Source organism: Myxine glutinosa, chromosome 6 (genome assembly GCF_964187855.1).
Source record: "Myxine glutinosa chromosome 6, kmMyxGlut1.1, whole genome shotgun sequence".
NCBI classification, from domain to species: Eukaryota; Metazoa; Chordata; class Myxini; order Myxiniformes; family Myxinidae; genus Myxine; species Myxine glutinosa.
The window spans coordinates 96,855,505-96,881,343 of NC_136266.1; the positions used below are offsets into that span (position 1 = coordinate 96,855,505).

At 49.6% G+C, this 25,839-nt stretch overlaps 1 protein-coding gene across 7 annotated transcripts in view; it reads left to right on the top strand.

Moving 5' to 3' along the window:
- Positions 1–25,839, top strand: part of LOC137430052 (calcium/calmodulin-dependent protein kinase kinase 1) — a 102,882-nt gene that overhangs the window by 38,169 nt on the left and 38,874 nt on the right. For 6 of the 7 annotated variants that reach the window (XR_010984991.2, XM_068120555.2, XM_068120551.2 and 3 more), the window contains 2 exons: positions 22,552–22,599; positions 22,865–22,918. Coding sequence is in view for 5 of the 7 variants with exons in the window: in XM_068120555.2 (XP_067976656.2) it covers positions 22,552–22,599; positions 22,865–22,918 (102 nt within the window). In the remaining 2 variants the exon portion in view is untranslated. The remainder of the gene's footprint in view (positions 1–22,551; positions 22,600–22,864; positions 22,919–25,839) is intronic. The other variant, XM_068120553.2, reaches the window with a different exon arrangement.

Consider the following 25,839-nt stretch of genomic DNA (forward strand, 5'->3'; position numbering starts at 1 on the left):
TTTTTGAGATCGAGCCAATAAATCATCGTGCCTACCCCTAGAGGCCGATTAAAACACAGTTGTGTTTATTGAGTTCTCTTTGTCCACCCCGTGGACTACTTGAAGCTGGACATTAACGTCAGCATTCCGGGCTGGAAGCATTTAACAGCCGGGACGCGACAAATGGGTTGCTCGTCCAAGGATTATTCAAGTAAGAGACATTCGAACTGAGACGGGAATTCTGCAGTGGACGACATCTTCCTGCATCTGCTCATCGTTCCTCACCAGCAGACGCCATCTTGGAGGAACTTTCTCACCAGCAGACGCCATCTTGGAGGAACCTTCTCACCAGCAGACGCCATCTTGGAGGAACCTTCTCACCAGCAGACGCCATCTTGGAGGAACCTTCTCACCAGCAGACGCCATCTTGGAGGAACCTTCTCACCAGCAGACGCCATCTTGGAGGAACCTTCTCACCAGCAGACGCCATCTTGGAGGAACCTTCTCACCAGCAGACGCCATCTTGGAGGAACCTTCTCACCAGCAGACGCCATCTTGGAGGAACTTTCTCACCATAGGACGCTATCTTGTGTGGTACTTCACTACCGGATAAGTGAATAGTTTCCGGATCCCTCCAAACAAACCGACAAAAAAAAAAACAAAAAAAAAACGTGAGTTATTTGTACGTTGCATTTTTCTCATTGGCAATTTGATGTGCGTTGGTGATATTGTGTAGTTCGGGTCGTATTTCCCCAACAGAGCGTTGTGTTTGAATTACGTGTACCACCCCAATATTGTTGCCTCCCCTGGGTGAATTGCCGTCCCATGTGGTGAAAGATATTGCTGAAATATTTCGATCCAGCCTCCTTTTAGACTCAGTGTTTTGTGCCTTGTCTTATGATAACTCGTAGCCAAGCTATGTCGACCAGAGAAGTGAGAGTTCAACCTGATCATGTTGACAGTCACGTGGGTGGCGATGTGAGCGACGCAATCAGCCTTGACCCGGTCACTAAACCCGATATGTTAGGAAGCGATCCCATCATGACTAAATGCATGCGTTCGACCTTCTGGACCGGGCTGACTCCGGTTCAACAACTCGACATGTATAACAGGGAGAATGACAGGGCAGAGGCAGAGCGTATTAAGCGAGAAGACCGAGAGCATGCGGCAGCGGAAGCTGAACGCGTCAGAGAGCATGAGTGGCGAATGTTGACTGAACGACTGCGGGCAGAGGTGTCTGCTGCAAGCGTCCCGGAAACTGTTCATGTTCGTTTGCCGGACTGGACGGGAGACACGAAGCCAGAAGCGTATCTGGAGATGGCGGAGAAGTTGTTGGCTTCCGGTGGCATTGATGAGAGCTTGTGGGTCGGCCATCTTGTTAGCCATCTATCTGAGAAGGCGAGGGAGGTATATGCGAGGATGGCAACCGAGGACGCAAACAAATACAGGAAATTGAAGGCCGAGATTTTGAACGCCTATGCGGTGTCCGCGTGTATTTATAGGCGTAATTTTTTCAGTTGGACTCGTCAGTCCAGTCAAACCTATGAGGAACATTCGCGGGTCTTGTTGGAACAGCTGCAGAGATGGTTCAAGGGGAGCAAGGTTGAGTTACCTCAAGCGGTTGCGGAACTCCTGGTGCGTTACCGTATCGATCAACAGCTTCCGCCTGACTTAGCGTTGTTTCTTGTCGACAAAGACACTGTTTCCTTGTCAGACTGCGTCAACCTTATTGATAAACATGTTTTGGCGTGCAAAATGTTGCGAGTCACGCAGTCGCGTCGTAAGACGGAGGATTCTGCGATCGAGACCGCCCCCCGTCTGCCCGGCGGCTGGATCGAGGGGAAGGGTTCTCCGATGCCCTCCACTGGTGGCGGTCGCGAGCTGCAGGCCAGGGCACGGCCCTGGTGCGATTTCTGCAAACGCGTGGGGCACGGTGGAGACCGCTGCTTCTCTAACCCAGCTAGTCCGGCCTACCGAGGCAACCCTGCTGTTAAATCGGAGGGAGGTCAGTGGAGGTCATCAACTGGGCCCTCGCACACGACGGTGGCATCGGTGACAGAGGTCACTGCCACCGAGGCTAATTCCATTCATCCTCTGTATCAGGATTATTCAGGGACAGCCTTAGTGGGTGGCCCTGATTCGGTGCTGAAGTTTGAGGCCCAATACCTTCGGGATACTGGGGCGACACTGTGTGTTCTCCGGGCGGGGGTAGTTCCGGCCTCTCAGATGCGTTATACCGGCGAGTATATCATCCTTCGGGGCATTAACCAGGTTCCTGGCCGGTATCCCCTTGCCCTCCTCGAGGTCCGGAGTGGCATTTTTACGGGTCCAATGACCTGTGCGGTGGTACCCTACTACCCGGTACCCGGGGTCTCCTTGCTGATTGGCAATGATGCCATGGCCAGGGAGGAGTCATTGACTCTGACCTGTGGGGTGGTCACTAGATCCCAGAGTAAACAGGCGGAGAGAGTGGCGGAGTCAGACATATCTTCACTCTGGCCCGAGGAGCCTAGCGCCTCGACTCCAGTTCCCGACGGTGACGTTGCGTCAGTTGAAGTCCACCCGAGCCTCCCGTCAAGCCAACCTCAGGTGCCGTGCTCCTCAGGGACCGCTCCCGCCTGTAACACGGGGACCCCAGCTACGTGTTCGCCGGTCGGCGAATCCGGGGAGGAGGATCAGTCCTCCGAGGCGGGACGAACAGGCTACTATGTGAATGGTGCAGGTGTGCTGATGCATAAGTATTCCCCAAAGAACATGTCCTCCACCCAGACGTGGAAGGTTCGACACCGAGTTGTCGTACCGGGGAGGCATCGTCAGTCAGTCATGCAATTGGCCCATGACAATATTTCCTCGGGTCATGTCGGAGCTGCCAAGACCTTAGCCAAGGTCAAGAATCAGTTCATATGGCCCGCCATGTCGCGAGACATCAAGCGCTATTGCGCTAGCTGTCCCATTTGTCAACGACTCGGAAAAGGAGTGAAGGTTTTCAAGGCACCCCTAAGGCCCCTCCCCGTGATCAGTCAGCCTTTCCAGTTTGTTGCCGCGGATTTTGTCGGACCTTTGCCCAAAACCAGTTCCGGGAAACGCTATTTGCTCCTCGGTCCGTTTTCCCTCCTGTAAACGCTTTCCCCAACTTGAGTTTGGCCCCCTTGTCTCTCTATTGTGCTTTGTGTGAAGTGTAACTCTTGTGGGGTAGATATTAATGTGGTGTATTGTGTTTAATACTGTGTTGTGGATAAACCTTGTTCATTGTATAAGCCTGTTAACGATTACCGCCATCATATTGCCATGTGATTTGCACCTACTACAAATACTGGTTTCAAAACGCCGTCTATCCGACGGGTTTTTTACTTAGGTGGGGAGGACTGTGAGAAACCACCTTGTTCTCACCAAATTAGTGCCCCGCCCACCACGTCACGTGACCTCCTTTGAGCCTCACGCGATTGGGTGGCGATTCGGCACGCGATTGGTGGAGGGGGAGAGAGCCGGCCGCCATCTTGTGCGACGGACGTGGCTCGAAGGCGTCGAGTGGAAAATAGAAAAACGGGGATTTTTTAAGCCTCACGACAGCCGAGTTGTGCTGATCGTTTATAGTTCTGTATTTTAAGAGTGAGTAACTCCGGAAGAGAACGAGTGATTCCCGGATATCGTAGATTGGAACTGTGAGTCATATTGCCTGTGTCGTGTTTGGAGCTTCTGGAGCCGACAGTTCCTGCAGGCTTTGTGCTGTGTATTCCACTCTGTTACCATCCATTGTTTTTGAGATCGAGCCAATAAATCATCGTGCCTACCCCTAGAGGCCGATTAAAACACAGTTGTGTTTATTGAGTTCTCTTTGTCCACCCCGTGGACTACTTGAAGCCGGACATTAACGTCAGCATTCCGGGCTGGAAGCATTTAACAGCCGGGACGCGACAATATATATATATATATATATATATATATATATATATATATATATATATATATATATATATATAGATAGATAGATAGATAGATAGATAGATAGATAGATAGATAGATAGATATGTATGTATATATTATACACACACACACACACATACATATGTATATTGTTGCGGATCCCAGTTCTGTCGACAAACTAAGGGGGGAGGGGGGTGAAGACCCCGTTTCCCCCACAAACACCGGATCCACGGGGTCGTCGATCGCGACTAAACTCGCGGTCGACGGATTGCTAAGCAACTTCAAATGCCAATTTCCTAACCATGGATGAAGGGTTATTGGTCACTACCCAAATACCTTCGAGACCACGTGGTTCGAAAGACCAGGAAATGAACCCCCTTTCACGATTTCACACCTTATTCCAATCGAGTGTGCTGAGCTGAGTTAATTGCGCTGGTGTGAATCATGGTTATGCTGCGTGATTTATGGGCCTAATTAAAGAGTCAAATTCGGTTTGGATTATGCTGGGCCAATGGGGAAAAGACGTGCATGAACAGGTTGAAAGGAAACGAAATGTACACTTTTATTTCTTATTCACAGAAGAAGGACGAGAGGCAGGCTTATCAATTCTTACCTATCTAAATCCCAACAGGCACCTTGCACACACACACACACACACATACACACACACACACACACACACACACACACACACACACACACACACACACACACACACACACACACAGGATGAATCACACAGGTTAACTCCTACCGAGCATTGCGCAGCCGCAGACTCGTGTTCGCCAGCTTCCGTGCGCAGCTCACGGCCCGTTCAGGACGTGCAGCTTGAAGAGGGTCTGCAGAACGAGCTGCCGCATCAAAGTCAGCACGAACGACGGTCCAGGTCGGGGAACATTTCAGCACAGGCAACGACCCAGCTCGGATGAAGCACCATGAGGAACGAAGGCCGAGCGCAGGAAGGACGAGCCAGCTTGAATGACCACGACGAGGGAGGGCAGCCAGAGAGAGCGAGCAGAGAGAGCTCGAAGTGCGATGGACATGGGTTTATATCAGGTCGAAAACCTCTCCGAGAATGTTCCACAAGCTCCTATTGGCCGAGGCAATACTGGTAGTTTGCTGGGGAGGTTTCCACGACCTGATTGGTTGCTTACGTGTCCACGACCTCTCATTGGTTGTTTGCGTGTCCACGATCTCTCATCGGTTGTTTGCATGCCCACGATCTCCCATTGGTCGTTTGCTGGTGAAATTTGCTGGGGCAGTTTTCTGGGGAAGAGTCCACGACCTGATTGGTAGCTTACGTGTCCACAACCTCTCATTGGTTACCTGCTGGTGACGTGGGAGGTTCCTTTAGCCATGCCTACCACAGTCGCGGTTGATCACGTGGACTGTGCTTGTAGCCACACCTCCTTGCACATGAACAACGTCTTTGTTCTTCAACCATACGAAGTTTGAAATCCTGCCTAAACTCAACGCATATTTGCTTTAATTACTACACAATGGGAAGGGAGCTAATCTTTACATTTGATAAGAAATAACTGACTAATGCAGGCTACATGTTGTCGTGTTATTAACTAGAGGGGGTGTTCTTTATTGCAAAACCACAACAATATATATATACATACACACACACACACACACACACACACACACACACACACACACACACACACACACACACACACACACACACACACACACATGGTTGACGCAGCCTGTCATCCTTCCGAGGTGGGCGAAATGAGTAGCAGGGTACTGGGTCCTCTCTCAAGGAGGTTGGTGGCAGGATTTGCACTCGGGCCGCCGTAAACCTCATTCTGTAGCACACATAATGTGGTGTGTCAGGATGGTGCTGAGGAGTCGTCCAAGGACGCAGCAACGTACTGATCCAGCGTACGTTCCCATATATATACGTTTGTGGGAGCTGTACTCGTACGATAAAATCGGACAAAATGGACGACGCCAGGAATTAGGTTTCTCTGAGCTATTTATTCCCAGCTCACTCAAACAAACTCCAAAGCACCGAATCAGCCCATCGAACGGGCGGCAATATATATCAGAAACTCAACACACAAAAGCCACGCCTCTCAGGCGGGGCATGGTATGCAAATAGATAAGCCACGCCTCTCAACGGGGCGTGGTATGCAAGGCAAGCGTTCGCCCGGTAAAGGCAAGTCTCAATACGCCCGGGCGAGTCCGGACACGTGACCGCTCGCCGGTTGCGTCATCGGCCGGTGCAGGGTAATTGTGTCATGCTACCGGTAACCGCTACACGCGCCCCCCCCCCCCCCCCCCCCCAGAATTAACATGCACTGGGAGAGTCAGTTTGAGGGGGGTCTTGATGACCCGGCCGAAACGATCCCTGACGATTCGTGTGGGGGTGGTAGGTGGCGGGGCGGTGGATGGTCGGGAGAGGGGCCTGGTTGACGGGGGACGGCCCCGACGTGGAGGAAGGGCCAACCGTGGAGGTTGGCCGAGGTCCAAATGGGCCGGCTTGAGGCGGTCCACGGAGATGCGGTCCGCCTTGCCGCCGATGTCGATGGTGAACGACTTGTCGTCCCTCTTCAGGACCCGGAAAGGTCCATCGTACGGCGGCCGGAGCGGTCCCCGGTGTGCGTCGTGCCGGATAAAAACGTACTCCGCAGTGCGAAGTGCTGGGGGGACGTGGGGTTGGGGGCAGCCAAGGTGGGACGTGGGCACGGGGGCAAATCTCCTGGAGGCCTCCTTAGCGTTGGCGAGCCGCGGACCAGGGGCCAGTGGCATCAGGGATGAATTCGCCCGGCATGCGCAGTGGCTGGCTGTAGACCAGCTCGGCGGTGGAAGCCTGGAGGTCCTCTTTAGGGGCCGTTCGGAGGCCCAATAGGACCCACGGGAGCCTGTCGGCCCAACCGTCGTCCTGGAGGCTGGCCCTGAGAGCGGCCTTCATCGAGCGGTGGAACCGCTCGCACAAGCCGTTGGCTTGGGAGTGGTAGGCCGTGGTGCGGTGAAGCTTGACCCCCAAGGCCTGGGCGAGCACGCCCCAAAGCTCGGAGGTGAATTACGGGCCTCTATCGGAGGAGATGTCCGAGGGGGCGCCGAAACGGGCAATCCAGGTGCCAAGGAAGGCCTGCGCCACGTTGGCGGATGTTGTTGATGCCAGCGGGACAGCCTCCGGCCACCTGGTGGTCCTGTCCACCATTGTGAGGAGGTGGGTGAAGCCCCGCGAGGAGGGAAGGGGTCCCAGCAGGTCCACATTGACGTGGTCGAAGCGCCGCGCGGGCACGTCGAATGGTGCCAACAGGGCCTGGGTGTGCCGGTGGACCTTCGCGCGCTGGCAGGCGACACAGGCATTGGCCCAGTCGTGGACGTCTTTACGGAGCCCGTGCCAGACGAATTTCGCTGCCACAAGCTTCTGTGATGTTTTCCGGCCTGGGTGGGAAAGGCCGTGGGGGGCGTCAAAAATGTGCCGCCGCCATCCGGTGGGCACGATGGGGCGAGGTTGGCCCAGGGAAACATCGCACAGGAGAACTGTGCCTGTGTCCTCGAAGGGGACGTCTGCCAACCGCAGGCCTGTGTCCGCTGTCCGGAGGGCTTGCACCATGGGGTCGGCGGTCTGGTCGGCCGCCATGCGGGCGAAGTCCACACCCAGGTGGACGGCGTTCGCGCCGGCCCGGGAGAGGCAATCGGCCACAGCATTGTCTTTGCCCGCGACGTGCCAGATGTCCGTCGTAGATTCGGACACGGCGGAGAGGTGGTGCTGCTGGCGGGCCGACCACGGCTCCGTAACCTTGGCCATGGCGAAGACCACGGCTTGTGGTCCACAAACGCCGTGAACGGGCGGCCCTCCAAAAGATGGCGGAAGTGGCGAACAGCCAGGTAAAGGCCGAGGAGCTCGCGGTCAAAAGCGCTATACTTGCGCTCGTTAGGGCGAAGCTGCCGGCTGAAGAAGGCCAGCGGTTGCCAAGCTCCGTTCACCCACTGTTCATGCACGGCGCCCACCGCGTAGTCGGAAGCGTCCGTGGTGAGGGCGATGGGTGCGTCGAGCGCCGGGTGCGCCAGCATGGTCGCGTTGGCGAGGGCCAGCTTAGCGCCCGTGAACGCCGCGTCCATCTCTGTGGTCCAGGCGACGACGTGCTTGGCCGGCTTGCCCTGGAGGGCTTCGTACAGGGGGCGCATGAGTTGGGCGGCGCGAGGCACGAACCGGTGGTAGAAATTTACCATCCCCCAAAATTCCTGTAGGGCCTTGATGGAGCGAGGGCGCACGAAACTTGTGACTGCCTCCACCTTGGTAGGCAGCGGGACGGCCCCGTGCTTCGTGATGCGGTGCCCCAGGAAGTCGACGGCCGTTACGCCAAACTGGCATTTCGCCAGGTTGATGATGAGGCCGTGCTGGGCGAGGCGCTCAAAAAGCGTACGCAGGTGGACGAGGTGCTCTGCCCGGGAAGTGCTGGCGATGAGAATGTCATCCAGGTAGACGAACAGAAAGGTGAGATCGCGCAGCACACTGTCCATCAGCCGCTGGAAGGCCTGGGCCGCGTTCTTAAGGCCGAACGGCATTCGGAGGAACTCGAAGAGGCCAAAAGGTGTAATTACAGCCGTCTTCGGAACGTCGGCCGGCCGGACAGGTACCTGGTGGTAGCCCCGAATGAGGTCGACCTTGGAGAAGATCACCCGCCCCGCCAAACGGGCGGAAAAGTCCTGTATGTGTGGTATCGGGTACCGGTCGGGGGTCGTGGCGTCGTTGAGGCGGCGGTAATCTCCGCATGCTCGCCATACGCGACCCGGTTTTGGCACGATGTGCAGGGGCGAGGCCCACGCGCTATTCGAGCGCCGCACAATTCCCAATCGCTCCAGCGCGTCGAATTCCGCCTTCGCTACGGCGAGTTTGGCCGGGTCGAGGCGGCGAGCCCTGGCGTAGACCGGTGGACCTGTGGTCGGGATGTGGTGTTCGACGCCGTGCTTGACGGCGACGGCCGAAAACGTCGGCTGCGTGAGGGTGGGAAACTCGGCGAGTAGGCGGGTGAAATCGTCCACAGCCTGGAGCGCGCAGGCTAGCTTGGTCGGAGCGGAGCCGCTCAATGAGCAAGCGAGCGAGCTGAAGGTCTCCGTGTTGATGAGCCGACGTCGTTTGACGTCGACCAAAAGCCCATGCGCGCAAAGAAAATCTGCACCCAGCAAGGCCATGGGCACGTTCGCCGTGATGAAGTCCCACCTGAAGCGCTGGCCCCCGAAGCAGAATGCGACGCTGCGCGAACCGAAGGTGCGGATGGAGGAACCGTTTGCGGCGACCAAAGCGGGGCCGCAAGGCGCGGCCTGTTTGTCCTCTACCGAGGCGGGTATCACGCTCAGCTGAGCGCCGGTGTCACACAAAAAACGCCGCCCGGACTCCGTGTCCGTGATAAACATAAGGCTGCCTGAATGGCCGACGCTCATGGCAGGCAGCGAGCGCCGGCCTGGTCGTTTCCCGACCCGCCGAAAGTGCACGGTGGGCGGCACGTTCTGGCCTTCTGCCCGAACCTGGCGTGGTAATAGCACATGGTCCGCTCTGGTGGAGGCTCCGGCGGTCGCGTCGGGTTCGGTCGACGGGGCGTCGCGGCGGCCGCTGCCGCCAGTGGCGCTGACTCGGTCGGTGGAGGCGCCGGTCGTGGCGCGGGCGTTGCCTCGGTCGGCCCAGGGTCCCAGGTGGCCGCTCCGACGTGTCGCCTGGCCGAGAAAATTTTATCTGCCTCCTTGGCCAGGGCGCGAGGGTCCGTGATGGGTGAATTAGCCAAAGCTAACCGTACCTGCCCGGGTACCCGCTGGAGGAACAGCTCGCGGAAGAGGAAGTCCGGGCTGTGATCACCGAGAAGAGCAAGCATGTGGTCCATGCTTTCGGACGGACGGGCCTCACCCAGCTCCGGGAGGTCGAGTAGTTGTCGTGCGCGTTCGGTCTCCGTGAGTCCAAACGCACCGAGGAGTAGGTCTTTGAGCGCGCCGTATTTGGCGGCGTCCGGCGGGTGCTGTCGGAAGCTCAGAACCCGGGAAGCGGAGGAGGCGTTGAGTGCGGAGACCACGTGGGGGTAGCGCGTCGTGTCCTCCGTAATGTTCTGCAGGGCGAATTGTGAAGCCGCTTGAGCAAACCAAACGGCAGCGTGAGATTCCCAAAAGCCCGGGAGCTTCAAAGCTACAGCTGACTCCATCGCCGTGTTCGTAGAAAGGAGTCACCAATTGTGGGAGCTGTGCTTGCACGATAAAATCGGACAAAATGGACGACGCCAGGAATTAGGTTTCTCTGAGCTATTTATTCCCAGCTCACTCAAACGAACTCCAAAGCACTGAATCAGCCCATCGAACGGGCGGCAATATATATCAGAAACTCAACACACAAAAGCCACGCCTCTCAGGCGGGGCGTGGTATGCAAATAGATAAGCCACGCCTCTCAACGGGGCGTGGTATGCAAGGCAAGCGTTCGCCCGGTAAAGGCAAGTCTCAACACACCCGGGCGAGTCCGGACACGTGACCGCTCGCCGGTTGCGTCATCGGCCGGTGCAGGGTAATTGTGTCATGCTACCGGTAACCGCTACACGTTCCCATATGCACATATACACACACATACACACATACATATACATACATGCATGCATGCATACATATACACATACATACATACATATGCATATACACATACACACAAACAAACAAACGTCCCTTTGGGAACAGGTGAGGCTAATGAAAAATGTCCTTTTATTCAGCCCACATTTGTTTTCAATAATCTTCTTTACAAAGGTGCTGAAGTTTGTTTTGTAAAAGTGGTAATTTATCTCATTAACGGGTTCACAGAAGGGTTCTATCAGGCATGCCACTGACTGGCGCAAGAAGGGGATTGCTCAGGTAATGTCGTGCAAAGAGAGGTCGTGCTTTCCTCGTCTCTGCTGCAAGGTAGGGGTGTGACACCATTACAGAGAATCTTGTAATGAGTGCACAGCGAGCGGGATAAAATCCTTAATGCCTGGGGAAATGTGTCACAATAATGCATGTCTCTCTTGTATGCCGGGAGGAAAAGTGATGAAAAATACAGATATCAACAAAATGACTGACTCTTTTCTTGTACTCCTGAGCAGCGTGCAATGGGTTGCATATAGATGGGCTCTGGGATGAGCAGCTTTTGCAATCCATCCTTTCCGTCTTGGATATAATTCAACCCAAAATTCTTGCTCTTCATCAATGACCCTGTCCTTTCTCTCACCATCTAGCACCTTCATGTTTGCCAATCTTTCTCCTTTCATTTTATATTCCCGCATTTTTTCTTTTTTTGATAGACAATGGACAAAGAAACACTATATGGGATATGAAACTGGGATTCCAGCATCAGGGGCTAAATGCTCATAAGAGAACACCAAACGGGCCAACATGGTACAGAAGCCACTGATGAAGTGATGATTACCTCCACCACCGAAGGTGGACGGAGGTTATGTTTTCACCCCTGTTTGTCTGTGAGCAGGATATCTCAAAAAGTTATGGACGGATTTGGATGAAACTTGTAAATAATGCTGGCATGACCCCATATTGTAATCTGGATATGCCATGACCCCATACTGTAATCTGGATATGCCATGACCCCATACTGTAATCTGTATATGCCATGACCCCATACTGTAATCTGGATACGCCATGACCCCATAGTGTAATCTGGATATGTCATGACCCCATACTGTGATCTGGATATGCCATGACCCTATTCTGTGATCTGGATATGACATGACCCCATAGTGTAATCTGGATATGACATGACCCCAGAGTGTAATCTGAATATGCTATGACCCCATACTGTGATCTGGATATGCCATGACCCCATAGTGTAATCTGGATATGCCATGACCCCATAGTGTAATCTGGATATGCCATGACCCCATACTGTGATCTGGATATGCCATGACCCCATACTGTGAACTGGATATGTCATGACCCCATACTGTGATCTGGATATGCCATGACCCCATACTGTGATCTGCATATGCCATGCCCCCATACTGTGATCTGGATATGTCATGACTCCATACTGTGATCTGGATATGCCATGACCCCATACTTTAATCTGGATATGCCATGACCCCATACTGTAATCTGGATATGCCATGACCCCATACTCTAATCTGGATATGCCATGACCCCATACTCTAATCTTGATGTGCCATGACCCCATACTGTCATGGGGAGGGGGAGGGGAGGGGATAGGGGGGAAAGGGAGGGCATGGGAGGAGGGGAGGGGGGAGGGTGAGGGGACAGGGGGGAGGGAGAAAGGGGGGAGGGGGGAAGGGAGGGGAGGGGCCGGGGAGGGGGAGGGGGATGGAGAAAGGGGGGAGGGGAAGGGGGTGAGGGGAGGCGGAGGGGAGTGGGGAGGGGGAGGGGGGAGGGGAGAAGAGGGGAGGGGGAGGAGGAGAGGAGAGAAGGGGGAGGGAGGAGGGGGGAGGGGGAGGAGCAAGGGGGGAGGGGAGAAGGGGAGGGGGGAGGGGGAGGAGGGAGGGGACGGGGCAGGGGGGAAAGGGAGTGGAGGGAGGGGAGGGGAGGGGGGAAGGGGAGGGGGGAGGGGAGGGGGGAAGGGGAGGGGGGAGGGGAGGGGGGAGAGGGGAGGGGAGGGGAGGGGTAAGGGGGAGGGGAGAAGGGGAGGGGGTGGGGAGGAGGGGATGGGGCATGGGGGAAAGGGAGGGCCATGGAGGGAAGGGAGGGGGAGGGGAGGGGGGAGTGGAGGGGGGAGGGGGGATGGAGAAAGGGGGGAGGGTGAGTGGGAGGGGGAGGGGATGGGGGTGGGGGAAGGGAGGGGGAGGGGAGGGGGAGGGAGAAAGGGGGGAGGGGGAGGGAGAAAGGGGGGAGGGGAGAAGGGGAGGGGTTAGGGTGGAGGGGGAGGGAAGGGGGAGGGGGAGTCAAGTCGGAAGTCATTGTCAGTCAATTGAATGTCGCATTTATTTTTTATTCCCTGTCAAATTGGATTGGTCCCGCATTCCGAACCCGGAAGTCGGAAGTCATTGTCGGCAAAGTTGAAAAATTAACCTTACGAAATACGCTGATGACGTCATAATTTTAAAACCCGAAGGTTTTTTAAACATTTAAGGTGTGCTGTAGTTGCTCTGGGACGTACTGATTCCGAATATGAAGTTGAAAAATTAACGTTCCGAAATACGCTGATGACGTCATAATTTTAAAATGCGACGTTTTTTTTTTTTAGTTGAGATGTTATTCGAATTCGAATTCCATTAAATTTCAACTGTTGGAAACAATAATTATTTCAATTTCCAACAGTTGAAATAATTATTGTTTCCAACAGTTGAAATTTAATGGAATTCGAATTCGAATAAAATCTCAACTACCGTTTATTCGTTCTTGGCGCGAAAAAATGGCGCGCATTTTGTCATTATGTGCGACTTTACGTCACTCCTACGGACGTGAAAACATTTGTTTTCCTTAAAAATATATTTAAAATAAATACAATAGTACATAAATTAACAATAAAAGAAGCTAAAAAACAATTTAAAATACAATAAAAAGCACATTGAAAATATATAAATATGTACGTACAGTATACTGTACGTACGCGCAACCGCGGGATCGGAAAGGGGCAATAGCACCGCCACAAACTACACCATGGAATTGCAGCTGGCGCGGTTTTTTAAACCATTGATATTGTTACTGATCGCGGTTAGGATGTTATAGACCGAGCGGTGGTTTAGAACCGCGACCTAACAAAACTCACCCGATTCCACCCGAACGTTGGTTGTATCGCACCCTAGCTGCTCAATGAGGGAAAAGACAAAAGCGACGCAATGCAAGAGGAAAACGGAGACAAAAAAAAGGTTTGAAATACTACTACATTTATTCCTACTATTTACACACAAGCAAAAAGACAGAGGTCACGTTTATTTACAAGCACAAGACGCAGGTGACACAGTGCAAATTTAGCTTACCTACAGACTTAACTTATATCCCAGGACAGAACAAACAGAACGCTGACTCACGCGGGGAATGCCAGGGATGGCAGAAGGTGGATGGCTGGCGGGAGAGGAAAGGTCCAAGGGGGGGTCTTGCAGCTCAATCGTGCGTTTGGCAGCCGCCGTTCCTTTTTGTTGGCCCTGCTCCAAACCGCCGTTCAGGCCCCCTTTGGCGGTTGCCGGGTGTCGCTGCTGCGGCGGCCTCCGCCCGCTGCGTTCCCAGGACTTGTCTCACTGGTCTGGTCCCTCAACCCTCAACCCTCAACTCTTTCTTGCTTCTCTCACTTCTCACCACCGACTCCCCTCTCTGGCAACCGACTGTGACCAACTCCTTGCAACCAACTCCTCCTCTCTTCACAACCCTTCTTTTTCCAACCCAGAGTGCATCTCTCTTGCTTCTTCTCCCGCTCCACTTCCGGTTGCGCCCTTTTATAGCGCCCCCAGCGATCACGCCCCCGGCGCTTTGGACACGCCCATCGGGGCGCTCACCTCGGCCCTGGCTGGTCGCACGACCCTCGGGCTCCGCCCCGGACGACGACGGGCGGGCGCGCCCCTCCCCTCCTCTGACGAGGTGGAGACACGCCTTTCTTCCCTGACTCGAGCCTCGTGGTCAATGGCGGTTATTGGAGGGGAGGTGATTGGGAATCGAGGGCTCAGCAATGACGAGAGGGGATGTAATATGGCAATCGAGGGTCGGCAATCACGAAAGGGGGATGTGAAGGAAATGGGGATTTTTGGGGATGGGAATGAAAGGGGGATCTATTCTCTTTCACTGGTGCAATGGAGTATTTCAATTAATGGGAGACACAGCCTTATCCTAAAACACAGAATAAGATATAACTGTCAAAAGAAAAGATATATCGTGTCCTGCATGTATGTTTTTATGGACTAACTTTTATGGACTAACTACGGGAACGCCCTTTGACCTTTATACAACCACAACGGAGGGAGGAGGGGTGATATTTTACAACAACATTTTACCACCACAACAAAATAAAAAACATTCTCATATTCACAACAATATTAAAATAAAACGTAGCCTATAACCACCAGGATTTTATGCTGATTCCGAATCTGTGTCTAAAACTTTTCTCCGATGTGTAGTTCTTGAGTTATAAGCGGACATCCAGACAGACACACACACACACACACACACACACACACACACAGACACTCCTCCTTTATATATAGAGATATATATATATATATATATATATATATATATATATATATCTATCTATAATTCCAGTAATCTCTGTGTGTATGTTTGTTTGTACGTTTGTATGTTTGTATGTTTGTATGTCTGTGACCGCTGTTTCTCGACAACTACCGGTCCGATATACTTGAAACTTGCCAGGTATATTGCTGGGGACCCGAGGATGTGCCTTTTCAAGGTTTTAAATTAATCGCAGAAGTAGTTACCGAGCTATGTCCAAAAAACGATTCAACCAATCAGAGAGCAGCGAGCTATCACGTGTGCCGAACGTGGCGAACAGACTCTGCCTCGGATGGCACATTTGAGAGCGTATTCATTTATTTCCCGTCGGCAAACTATGTTGCCGTTAAACTATGTTTTAAAACTAATTAAAACTAATTTGCGATTCATCGTAACTGCGATTTGCGACCTTCCGGACAGTGAGGACTGCACTTCCGGCATCCAATCACAGAACGCGTTATTGCGTAGGCGTGGCCGATGTGAGAGCGAGCTGATGCTGAGCCCAGCGCGTGCGCCATTACGGTACGTAATTCGATTTCTTCCGGAGAAAATAATAATTTCTCGATTTCTTATGCGCATTATTTCTCCCAATTCAGTCAGAGCGAAGGGCAGAAGCGAAGAGCGTTGTTTTTTTTGTTTACGGGCGTACGTGCGGGGTAGAGCGTACGGGTAGCGTTTTTTTTTTTTTTTTGGCACATTTGAGAGCGTATTCATTTATTTCACGTTGGCAAACTATGTTGCCGCTATGTTGGCGTTAAACTATGTTTTAAAACTAATTAAAACTAATTTGCGATTCTTTCGCTTTCCTGCGCATTTGTGCACGCTATGGCGATTTCTTTTCTTTACCAAACTCCGCTAGCCGTTAGCTTTGGACCAAACCATTTCATGTAAATAGAGGGGGGGGATTGTCACCGTACTCGCAAGCCGTTAGCTTTGGACCAAACCATTGCATGTAAATAGAGGGGGGGGGGGGATATACTTTTAGATATATATATAGTACGGGCATGCCCTAGTACATACACATACACTAGCTGAGGTACCCGGCTTCGCCCGGGTTGAATAAAAATAAGACAAATATATGATGAAAATAACATGTATATTTTAGAGCAATATCACAGTACATTTCCTACATGACGTTTTTTCAATTTTCAATTTCTCAAAACCTCTGGGTATACAACATTTCTGGTTTTCTTACTTGGTGCCAAGACATAAAGATTGCTTGGTTTTCCAACCCTCGAGCAGCCCACGTACAGCTGGCCATGGGCAAACACTTGTTCTGTGAAGTTCAGGCCTACAACCTTCATTGATTGCCCCTGCGCCTTGTTGATGGACATAGCAAAACATAGCCTGATGGGGAACCGAATCCTCTTGAAGGAGAATGGAAGGTCAGGTGGAATAAGTTGTATCCTTGGAATGAATACTTTCTGTCCTCTGTATTGTCCTGAGAGGATGGTTGCCTCTAGGACATGCGGCATCATTTGCTGGATTGTCAATCGTGTTCCATTACACAGCTTTGGTGGATCAAGATTCCTTAGAAGCATGATTGGTGCTCCCACCTTGAGAATCAACCTGTGTGTTGGGAGTCCTTGAGGCTGACGACTGTTGAGAAACTCAGTTGGGAAGTTTACTGCCTGATCTTCATCTGTCACTTTTTCAAGAGAATCATAATTTCTTTCATGACAGGGCAGTGAACGTCATTATGTGCGAATTTACGTCACTCCTACGGACGTGAAAAAAAATTTTTTCCTTAAAAATATATTTAAAATAAATAAAATAGTACATAAATTAACAATAAAAGAAGCTAAAAAACAATTTAAAAGTGTACGTACACGCAACTGCTGGTTCTCATTCAAAACAGAGGCGACGTACAGTATTCCTTTACTGTGTCTGTGTTAGCCATGGGTCCGAAGAAGGATAATGCTAGTGTTTCCAAGCGTAATGTGGTTACGATGGAAGATAAGTTAAATCTGATTAAAAGGTATGAAAACGGTGAAAAAGTGTCGGTGATAGCGCATAGACCTTATCGCGAATCAGAACCGCAATGCGTCATGGGATCGGAAAGGGGCAATAGCGCCGCCACAAACTACAACATGGAAGAGCTGACCACATTTGTAGAGCAGAATGTCCCAAGAATGGTTGAGGACCAACAGCAAGCCTTTAATTCAATCCTGAAGAGTGTTGGTGATGATGCTGGCAAGATATTCTTCCTCGATGCTCCTGGCAGGACAGGAAAAACATTCCTCATTAATATCATCCTGGCCAAGGTTCGTCAAAAGTCGGAAATTGCTCTGGCTGTGGCCTCAAGTGGAAGTGCAGCTGGCCCGGTTTTTTAAACCATTGATATTAAAATAAAAAGTAGCCTATAACCACCGGGATTTTATGCTGATTCCGAATCTGTGTCTAAAGCTTTTCTCCGATGTGTAGTTCTTGGGTTATAAGCGGACATCCAGACAGACACACACACACTCCTCCCTTATTTACATACTAGCTGAGGTACCCGGCTTCGCCCGGGTTGAATAAGAATAAGACAAATATATGACGAAAAGAACATGTATATTTTAGAGCAATATCACAGTACATTTCCTACATGACGTTTTTTGTCCCCCGTCGCACAGCGTAGCGAAAGGGGGACTATGGCTTTCGCCTCCGTCCGTGTGTCCGTCCGTCCGTGCGTGCGTGCGTGTTTGCGTGCGTGCGTGCGTAAGCGAAGGACCGCATTCAAATTTGGTGTGTGTGTGCAACCCACGTCAAAATCCAAGATGGCCGCCGCCATGTATGTCTGATGCCATGTATGTCTGAACCTTGTGAGATGAATATCTTGAAAAATAAGCAAAGTACCAACTTCTAATCTGGTGTGTGGGTGTATCTAGGCAAAAGGAAGAACGCTATTGAAAATTGGGTCGCCACGTCAAAATCTAAGATGGCCGCCGCCATGTATGTCTGAACATTGTGAGATGAATATCTTGAAAAATAAGTGAAGTACCAACGTCTAATTTGGTGTGTGGGTGTATCTCGGCATAAGGAAGAACGCTATTGAAAATTGGGTCGCCACGTCAAAATACAAGATGGCCGCCACCATATATATGTCTGAACCTTGTGAGCGAAATATCGCGAAAAATAAGCGAAGTACCAACTTCTAATCTGGCGTGTGGGTGTATCTAGGCACAAGGAAGGACGCTGTTTATAATTGGGTCGCCACGTCAAAATCCAAGATGGCCGCCGCCATGTATGTCTGAACCTTGTGAGATGAATATCTTGAAAAATAAGCGAAGTACCAACTTCTAATTTGGTGTGCGGGTGTACCTCGGCATAAGGAAGAACGCTATTGAAAATTGGGTCGCCACGTCAAAATCCAAGATGGCCGCCACCATATATATGTCTGAACCTTGTGAGCGAAATATCTTGAAAAATAAGCAAAGTACCAACTTCTAGTCTGGTGTGTGGGTGTATCTAGGCACAAGCAAGAAGGCTGTTTAAAATTGGGTCGCCACGTCAAAATCCAAGATGGCCGCCGCCATGTATGTCTGAACCTTGTGAGATGAATATCTTGAAAAATAAGCGGAATACCAACTTCTAATTTGGTGTGTGGGTGTATCTCGGCATCAGGAAGAACGCTATTGAAAATTGGGTCGCCACGTCAAAATCCAAGATGGCCGCCGCCATGTATGTCTGAAACTTGAGATGAATATCTTGAAAAATAAGCGAAGTACCAACTTCTAATTTGGTGTGTGGGTGTATCTCGGCATAAGGAAGAAAGCTTTTGAAAATTGGGTCGCCACGTCAAAATCCAAGATGGCCACCACCATATATATGTCTGAACCTTGTGAGCGAAATATCTTGAAAAATAAGCGGAGTACCAACTTCTAATTTGGTGTGTAGGTGTATCTCGGCACAAGCTAGAAGGCTGTTTAAAATTGGGTCGCCACGTCAAAATCCAAGAGGGCCGCCACCATGTATGTCTGAACCTTGTGAGATGAATATCTTGAAAAATAAGCGAAGTACCAACTTCTAATTTGGTGTGTGGGTGTATCTCGGCATAAGGAAGAACGCTTTTGAAAATTGGGTCGCCACGTCAAAATCCAAGATGGCCGCCACCATATATATGTCTGAACCTTGTGAGCGAAATATCTTGAAAAATAAGCGAAGTACCAACTTCTAATTTGGTGTGTAGGTGTATCTCGGCACAAGCTAGAAGGCTGTTTAAAATTGGGTCGCCACGTCAAAATCCAAGAGGGCCGCCGCCATGTATGTCTGAACCTTGTGAGATGAATATCTTGAAACATAAGCGAAGTACCAACTTCTAATTTGGTGTGTGGGTGTATCTCGGCATAAGGAAGAACGCTATTGTAAATTGGGTCGCCACGTCAAAATCCAAGATGGCCGCCACCATAAATATGTCTGAACTTTGTGAGTGAAATATCTTGAAAAATAAGCAAAGTACCAACTTCTAATCTGATGTTTGGGTGTATCTAGGCACAAGGAAGAAGGCGATTGAAAATTGGGTCGCCACGTGAAAATCCAAGATGGCCGCCGCCATGTATGTCTGAACCTTGTGAGCGGAATATCTTGAAAAATAAGTGAAGTACCAACTTCTAGTCTGGAGTGTTGGTGTATCTAGGCACAAACAAGAAGGCTGTTTAAAATTGGGTCGCCACGTCAAAATCCAAGATGGCCGCCGCCATGTATGTCTGAACCTTGTGAGATGAATATCTTGAAAAATAAGCGGAATACCAACTTCTAATTTGGTGTGTGGGTGTATCTCGGCATCAGGAAGAACGCTATTGAAAATTGGGTCGCCACGTCAAAATCCAAGATGACCGCCGCCATGTATGTCTGAACCTTGTGAGCGGAATATCTTGAAAAATAAGTGAAGTACCAACTTCTAATTTGGTGTGTAGGTGTATCTCGGCATATGGAAGAACGCTATTGTAAATTGGGTCGCCACGTCAAAATCCAAGATGGCCGCCACCATAAATATGTCTGAACTTTGTGAGTGAAATATCTTGAAAAATAAGCAAAGTACCAACTTCTAATCTGATGTTTGGGTGTATCTAGGCACAAGGAAGAAGGCCATTGAAAATTGGGTCGCCACGTGAAAATCCAAGATGGCCGTCGCCATGTATGTCTGAACCTTGTGAGCGGAATATCTTGAAAAATAAGCGAAGTACCAACTTCTAATGTGGTGTGTGGGTGTATCTAGGCATAAGGAAGAACGCCATTGAAAATTGGGTCGCCACGTCAAAATCCAAGATGGCCGCCTTGCGTCTTCCACTTTGTCAACTCGCATCACTTCACCGACGGGGGACCTAGGCGTAACGCTTGTTTTACTGGACTTGTACATCTTATTATTTGCTTCCTTCACTGGAGACCATAGACGAACATCCTCATTGACCTGCTCTGATGCATACTTTTTGTACAGCTTCTTGAACGATCATTGTCATGATCGTTCAAGATCTGCACTGCATACTATCCTGGAACATGGCAGGGCTTATCAGGTTGCAGGGTATGTCATCGATCTTCAATGGCATATCGATTCATCAATCACACAATGGTCAAAATGTCGGTGTAAACATGAAAAACAGAAGCTCCTATAGGTGGCTTACAAGCAGAGACATTGGTTCTGAATGTTTCTGAGCACAGCTACTAAACGGGCTCTCACTTGCAAACAAATGAGGGTTGCAGCATATGCATGGGTGGAGGAGAGGCAGTGGGTGGATGGAAACATTGGTTTTGTGATCCAGTATAGTGAAGATTTGAAAGATTTACATGTTTTCAAATCTCCAAAATAAATTGAACAGACATAAATTAAATCTTCCCATCCTACCTTCTCCTTGCACTCAGAGATAAATATAGAACATGGAGTCAGATTTTAAAGGTTAGTACATTTATAAATCTGTCTACTTTAATTGTCAACATTTGACGACATGAAACCCATATCGACGTCGGGGCATTCTTCACACCGGGAATTCATGTTTAACCTTTCGATGTGTACACCGAGAAGCCGTAAACAGTAGAGCATAAAACAAGCAAAGTGAAAAACGAATGGTTGGTGAAAACTAATTACACAGTCAAGTGTTCCAATTGCTTGGGTGCTTTCTTGGAGCTGCCCACTTAACGAGCGTGACTAATTGGTGTAACGACCCCTCACTAATGTTCCAATTAGTAGGATAAAGATGCTGTCTCTGCTGCATGGGATTTAATGCCTAACTAAATTAATTGATTTGCTCTCTGACTCCCGTCGTTTGTTGACTTGCGCCACCGAAGGTGGATGGAGGTTATGTTTTCACCCCGCCCCGTCTGTTTGTTTGCCTGTCTGTGAGCAGGGTATCTCAAAATGTGGTCGACGCATTCAGACGAAACTTGGTGGATAGGTTGGTTATGTGACTTGAACAAACGGATTCGATTTTGGTGAAGATCCGGATACGAGAAAAAAAAATTTTTTTTTAAAGTGAATCTTCACCATTGAGACATTAGGGCCAAAAATGATATATTTCAAAAAGTTGTGAATTGATTATGGCAAAACTTGGTGGATGAGTTGGTTAGGTGACAATAACAAGCTGATTCGATTTATGTTCAGTTCCAAATGCAGATCCGACCTATCAGTGGGATACAAAACATAAATTGTTCAGTCTGGCGGAGGTTTGCTCTGACCGAGTGCCGTTCTAGTTTATCTCTTGTATTACCCCAATTACATCGTTTCTTCTGAATGAAGTTGAAACCTGTTCATAATATATCCAGAGACTGGTGGCCTGTCCTGCTAAGTGATCCTTTGTGCTACTGCTGTAACCCTTTTAAATGCCCCCCTGTCAACGTAAGAGATTATTATTCACAAGTCCATGTAGGAGATTACAATTATTAATCTCATAACTTGTGCAAGTCCACGTGGGATAATTGTGCAATCTCATAACTTGTGCAAGTCCCCCCCCCCCCCCACCCCACCCCTTCCACACTTCCCCTCTACCCTTCTTTTTCTTCTGCCCATCCTACCTTCTCCTTACACTCAGAGATAAATAAAGACATGGTGTCACATTTTAAAGCTCATTGGGGGTTTTTTAATTGCAGGGCAATACCTTCATATTAGAACTTTTAATTTCATGAAAATTGTGCCAAACTCGAAAGCCTGCCATTAAAAGTGTCTGTGCTGCCCACTCTGAAAGTTTATACTCATCTCAATATAAGGCCCATGTTAGAGCCTGCGCATATATCACATGCATGACAAAGGCACGAGCAGACATCAGTGTGCTTTACCGTAGTTTACCAGGACATAATCACACAATGGACAAATACGTGGGGTTCTGAACCCGGGTTCTGATCATGATGAGCGATCCGTTCAGATCGGAATGCATTGACTTGTGTAGAGATGCATTGACTGGATGTATGACGTTGAGATTCGTGGATGGATGTATCACAAGCATAGAACACGACGGTGAAGTTTATTATTGTTACTTTCTTATCATTGTTCCCCCGACCCCTTCCCAACACCACCCCAGGATTGTGTACGCTTAAATCAGTACAAGGTGCTGAGAGAGATTGGGAAGGTTTGTAAACTTCATAGGTATTACTTATTTATTACCCTGCATCCATATTCCCTTCTCTATTTAAGTCTTTCCTTTGTCTCTTATTCCATTGTTCTCACTTTGTCTTATCCTCCTTATCAAATTGTGTACAGTTGTTGTGTACTATACCGTATATGTGTGAATTTTGCAAAAAAAAGTGGTTCCTCGTAATTTTATTGTTGTGACTTTTTGATTTTCTTTATAAATTGCCAACATCATTCTAAGTTATGGTGCTTGTGATATGCAGGGTTCTTATGGTGTTGTGCACCTTGCATACAATGAAGAAGAAAACACTTACTTTGTGAGTTGAAAGAGGATTGCTTTCATCTGTTGGTTTTCATTAAGGGGGTGTGCCATTTGAAATGTGTTTTTTGCAATCCGAGTCTTGGCTCATGGATGACCAGGACATAAAACAAAAATAACAATGAAAATAGGAGGGTGGGGTAGGGGGCCGTGTACACACCAACAGCAGGGTAGAAGGACAAATAGAAAATCTGGGGGAAGAAAGGACAGGGGGAATGAGAACAAAGGGAGGGGGATGAGGACACAGGTGGTGACAAAGCTGTGTGCAGGTGTAAACTCTGAATCAGAGAAGTGGAAGGGAAAACTGGGAAAGAAGTAGAAATGGAACAAAAGAAAAACCGAAAAGGAGAGTGAGGGAGCACGGGGAAACCTGATAACCTGGAAACATGGAAAGAGGTGAGCTTGGGGGAGGGTGTGAATATAGGTAGGAAATATCATGGGTACGTGTGGGGGATGAACTGAAATGGTGGTGAACAGCAGTCTTGAAGCACTGGAGAGAAGAATGAGATTGAACAGACTGAACAAGTTGCATAGGTGAGAGAAAAGTGGAACGAATAAGTGAAGGTAAGCAGTGTGCCTGTATTTGGGAAGTTTCACCAAAAGTGGATCCTGGCAGACTATGTACACCCTGAAGAAACCAGGAAGGGGAGGAGGGGTGGATGGCAGAGCACGGAAAAAGGCAGACAGTGCAAGACCAGAAAGGAGGCAGTAGAAGACAGCGAGACCACCGACCTATCTGTGATGTGAACGTAACAGGTCCAAAGACTCATCACGGGAGATAGCAATGACTTTCAAGGCCGTAGTTTCCATGGTGTCGAGCTGAGCAAGGTGTGAGGAAGAGGCACCAATGCAAAGACGAGAACATTACTCCATCAAACTGAGGATGAATGCCTTATAAGTAGACAAAAGTTCAGATGTGCCAAGAAAGGACTTTGTACGATGGATTGTGACTGGTCGGCAACTGGCTTTGGAGGCCAACTTGGAAAAGAAAAATCATGGCTGATGGTGAGACCAAAAATTTCAGTGACTGAACCTCTTAAAAACATTTGTTAAGGAAGTAAATGGGAGGGTTCACCAGGTGGTCGTTCTGGAGAGACAAAGTGAGAGTATGAGATTTGTCAGGATTGAAAGACTGCATATTCCTGGTGTTTGACAAGATTGTGATTCTATCAAGGTTATTCAGAGAGGGAATAAGCCACTGCATGCCGATGTGAGGGATGACAGATGCGGCAGAGGGTAGACTTATCAGCAAAGAGATAAAAAGGGTTCTTCCGTGAGTCAGATAGATCGTTAATGAAGATTAGGAATAGGACTGGGCCCAGAACACTGCCTTGGGGGTACTTCAGCCTTAACAGTGAGAGGAGATGCATGGATTCTGTTGAGAGCCACACGTTGGCTGTAAGAGTGGAGGAAGGCAGTAAGCCATGGAAGACCAGACTATAACGAATGCAGAAAGTATGTTTGGAGAGACGGCCCTGATCTTGTATCGGAGATTGAGGGCCTCCATCCATTGTTTCAAGAGCAAAAACAGCATGTCCAGGACAGAGAGACCTGGTCTGAGTCCAATCTGATCGTTTGAGATCAGACCTTTGGAGAAAAGGAAGGATTTGATGTCAACTGCATTTATGGATTTCATGACGTTACTGGTGATTGGAAGTAAGCTGATAGGTTTGTACTTAAGTGGATCCGTTTTTGCACCTTGATTATGTTTTGTGGTGATGTTGGCTGCCCTCCAAGCAGATTGCAGATGGCATAGGGCAAATTATAGGATGAAAACAGCAGAAATAGGATGTGCAAAAGCAGCAGAGCAGGTTTTTAGGACACATGAGCTGATGCTGTCTGGCCCATTTGCATAAATCAGAGTCGAGGGTTGACAGAAACGTCTCCACCTTCACAGGTAAAAAAGACAGAGTCCAGGAACAGTTGGGTGCAACAGGGTCGGGTGGGTAGAGAGCGTGGAGTTGGAGACACAATATTTGGAAGAAAACACCAAATGTTGGCCTTCTTACCAGCAGAGTCTGCCGTGGTGCCATTTTAAGTAAGGGGGGTGGGGGACTGGATGGAGGAGTATACTCCAGAGACTGACTTAAGAAGTTGCCACCTGCAGGTCTTTGAGGGAGGAGACAAATTTGAAAGTTCAGCTTTGAGGTTGGCCAGATGCTGTTTTCTGATTCTCCTGAGAGTGGACACATACTTGTTGTGTGCTCTGTCTAATGACCTGACACACACTTGTTGCGTGCTCTGTCTAATGACCTGACACACACTTGTTGCGTGCTCTGTCTAATGACCTGACACACACTTGTTGCGTGCTCTGTCTAATGACCTGACACACACTTGTTGCGTGCTCTGTCTAATGACCTGACACACACTTGTTGCGTGCTCTTTCTAATGACCTGACACACACTTGTTGTGTGCTCTTTCTAATGACCTGACGCACACTTGTTGCGTGCTCTGTCTTATGACCTGACACACACTTGTTGCGTGCTCTGTCTAATGACCTGACGCACACTTGTTGCGTGCTCTGTCTAATGACCTGACACACTTGTTGCGTGCTCTGTCTAATGACCTGACACACACTTGTTGCGTGCTCTGTCTAATGACCTGACACACACTTGTTGCGTGCTCTGTCTAATGACCTGACACACACTTGTTGCATGCTCTGTCTAATGACCTGACACGCACTTGTTGCGTGCTCTGTCTAATGACCTGACACACACTTGTTGCGTGCTCTGTCTAATGACCTGACACACACTTGTTGCGTGCTCTGTCTAATGACCTGACACACACTTGTTGCGTGCTCTTTCTAATGACCTGACACACACTTGTTGCGTGCTCTTTCTAATGACCTGACACACACTTGTTGCGTGCTCTGTCTAATGACCTGACGCACACTTGTTGCATGCTCTGTCTAATGACCTG